The 1,606-nt window shown below is 56.0% G+C and overlaps 1 protein-coding gene across 1 annotated transcript in view; it reads left to right on the forward strand.

The window, feature by feature from the left end:
• Positions 1-1,191: 1,191 nt before the first annotated feature.
• The window catches only part of HPRT1 (hypoxanthine phosphoribosyltransferase 1), a 17,814-nt gene continuing 17,399 nt past the window's right edge, over positions 1,192-1,606 (forward strand). The window contains exon 1 of the mRNA XM_026039010.1: positions 1,192-1,200. Coding sequence (XP_025894795.1) covers positions 1,192-1,200 — 9 coding nt within the window. The remainder of the gene's footprint in view (positions 1,201-1,606) is intronic.

The following is a 1,606-nucleotide window of genomic DNA, read 5'->3' on the forward strand; positions in this document are numbered from 1 at the left end:
GCAGCACCAGGAATGCTTTGGATATAGAAACGCGCTGGTTGGCAGGAGGAACAAAGAAATTGCTCACCCAGAAGGGCAGAAGAGGACTAGCGCTTTTGTCCGCTCGGGAGGAATCACACGGAGCATCTGCCAACAACTTGCGCGTGCGACCRGGAAGGTGCCTTGGATGCTGCCTGTCATGTAGGCTTCATTAATGCTGGTTACTAAGGTGAGATGTCCCCAGTGACCAAAATAAAAGCAGATCCTGAAACACTTCTGTGGTTSAGCAGTCGCTTTATAGATATTGCCCCCCGTCCAATAATGTCAGGCTCCCCGTGCACTTGACAGGGCAGCTGCTGTTTTTCCAAACCTTTTGGAGATACGCCAGCTGTGACATGTCACTGATATTAATTAGCTGCAGGGTTTATTTAATTCTGCTGCTCTAGGCAGTTTGGTAAAGGCTCCTTCCTCCCTACTGTAGCTAAACACCTAGCTGCATTTGCCAGGACTCAAGCTGATTTGCTAAGTTAATATTTGCTTAAATGACTTATTTCATATAAAAGAACAATCAGATTGTGTTCCTGAGTGTGTTTCCTGAGCTGACAGTAATAATGCTAGATGTACCTTAAGAGTGCTTGGTGTGAAGAAACATTGCTACAGCTTTTCATAATAAATGAAATTGTTTTTAAGAACCATTATCCTTTTCTTAACATGATTTAAGCAACAAAACGCAAAACCTGGTGTCCACCACAAAGAGAAATAAAGAAGTCTTCAACCTGATACTTTTTACTAGCTCACTCCAAACCCAGATTTTCTTTTCAGACRAAACGTTGCCAGCACCCGGAGGCGCAGCCCATCCTCACCAGGCCCTGGAGATGCGCTCGGGAAGAGCGGAGGAAGGAGYAGGCACCGCGCTGCCTCCCGGGGCAGTGTCGTCCATCCCTTAGCAGAGACGTGGGTCAGCGCGTGCGTTTCACGACTCCCTGCTCGGTGTGAGGTGTCCAGGAGCCGTCCAGGTGCCCAGCACCGCTTTGGAGTGGCCGTCAATGACAGCGGAGACCAAGGGCAGCCCTGGGGACGCCCACAGCTGTGCTGCAACCCACCGGGGATGGGGATGACCCTGGCCAAGGATGGGGATGACCCTGGCCAAGGAYGGGAAACCCACGCAGGGATAGGGATGGTCCCAATGAGGAGAACGGCTAGGAGACAGGGATGGCCCCAGTGAGGAGGGGGCGCTGGGATGGGGATGGCCCCAGCGAGGAGCAGGGATAGGGGATGGGGATGGGGTTCCATCAAGGGCAGAGGGCCTGGTCTGGTTAGGGACAGCCCCAGTGAGGAGCAGGGATAGGGATGAGCCCAGCTAGGAGAGGGGTATGGGATGAACCCGGGAAGAAGAGGGGACAGGGGATGCGGATGGCCACAGGGAGGAGAGAGGATATGGGATGGGGACAGTCCCATCACGGACACCCCAGCGAGGCCCCACGCTGGGGGGCTCAGATCCCGCTCAGGGAGAGGGGCCCGCGCAGGCCCGCGAGGCCGCGGCGAGGAGAGCGGCCGCGGGCCGGGGCTGCGCGCGGCTCTCGGGAGGCCCGGCCCGGGCCTCTGGGCGACCGCCGCTGCCGTCCCC

The sequence above is a fragment of the Nothoprocta perdicaria genome, unplaced genomic scaffold, assembly GCF_003342845.1.
Source record: "Nothoprocta perdicaria isolate Ctin4 unplaced genomic scaffold, notPer1 scaffold_22, whole genome shotgun sequence".
NCBI lineage: Eukaryota > Metazoa > Chordata > Aves > Tinamiformes > Tinamidae > Nothoprocta > Nothoprocta perdicaria.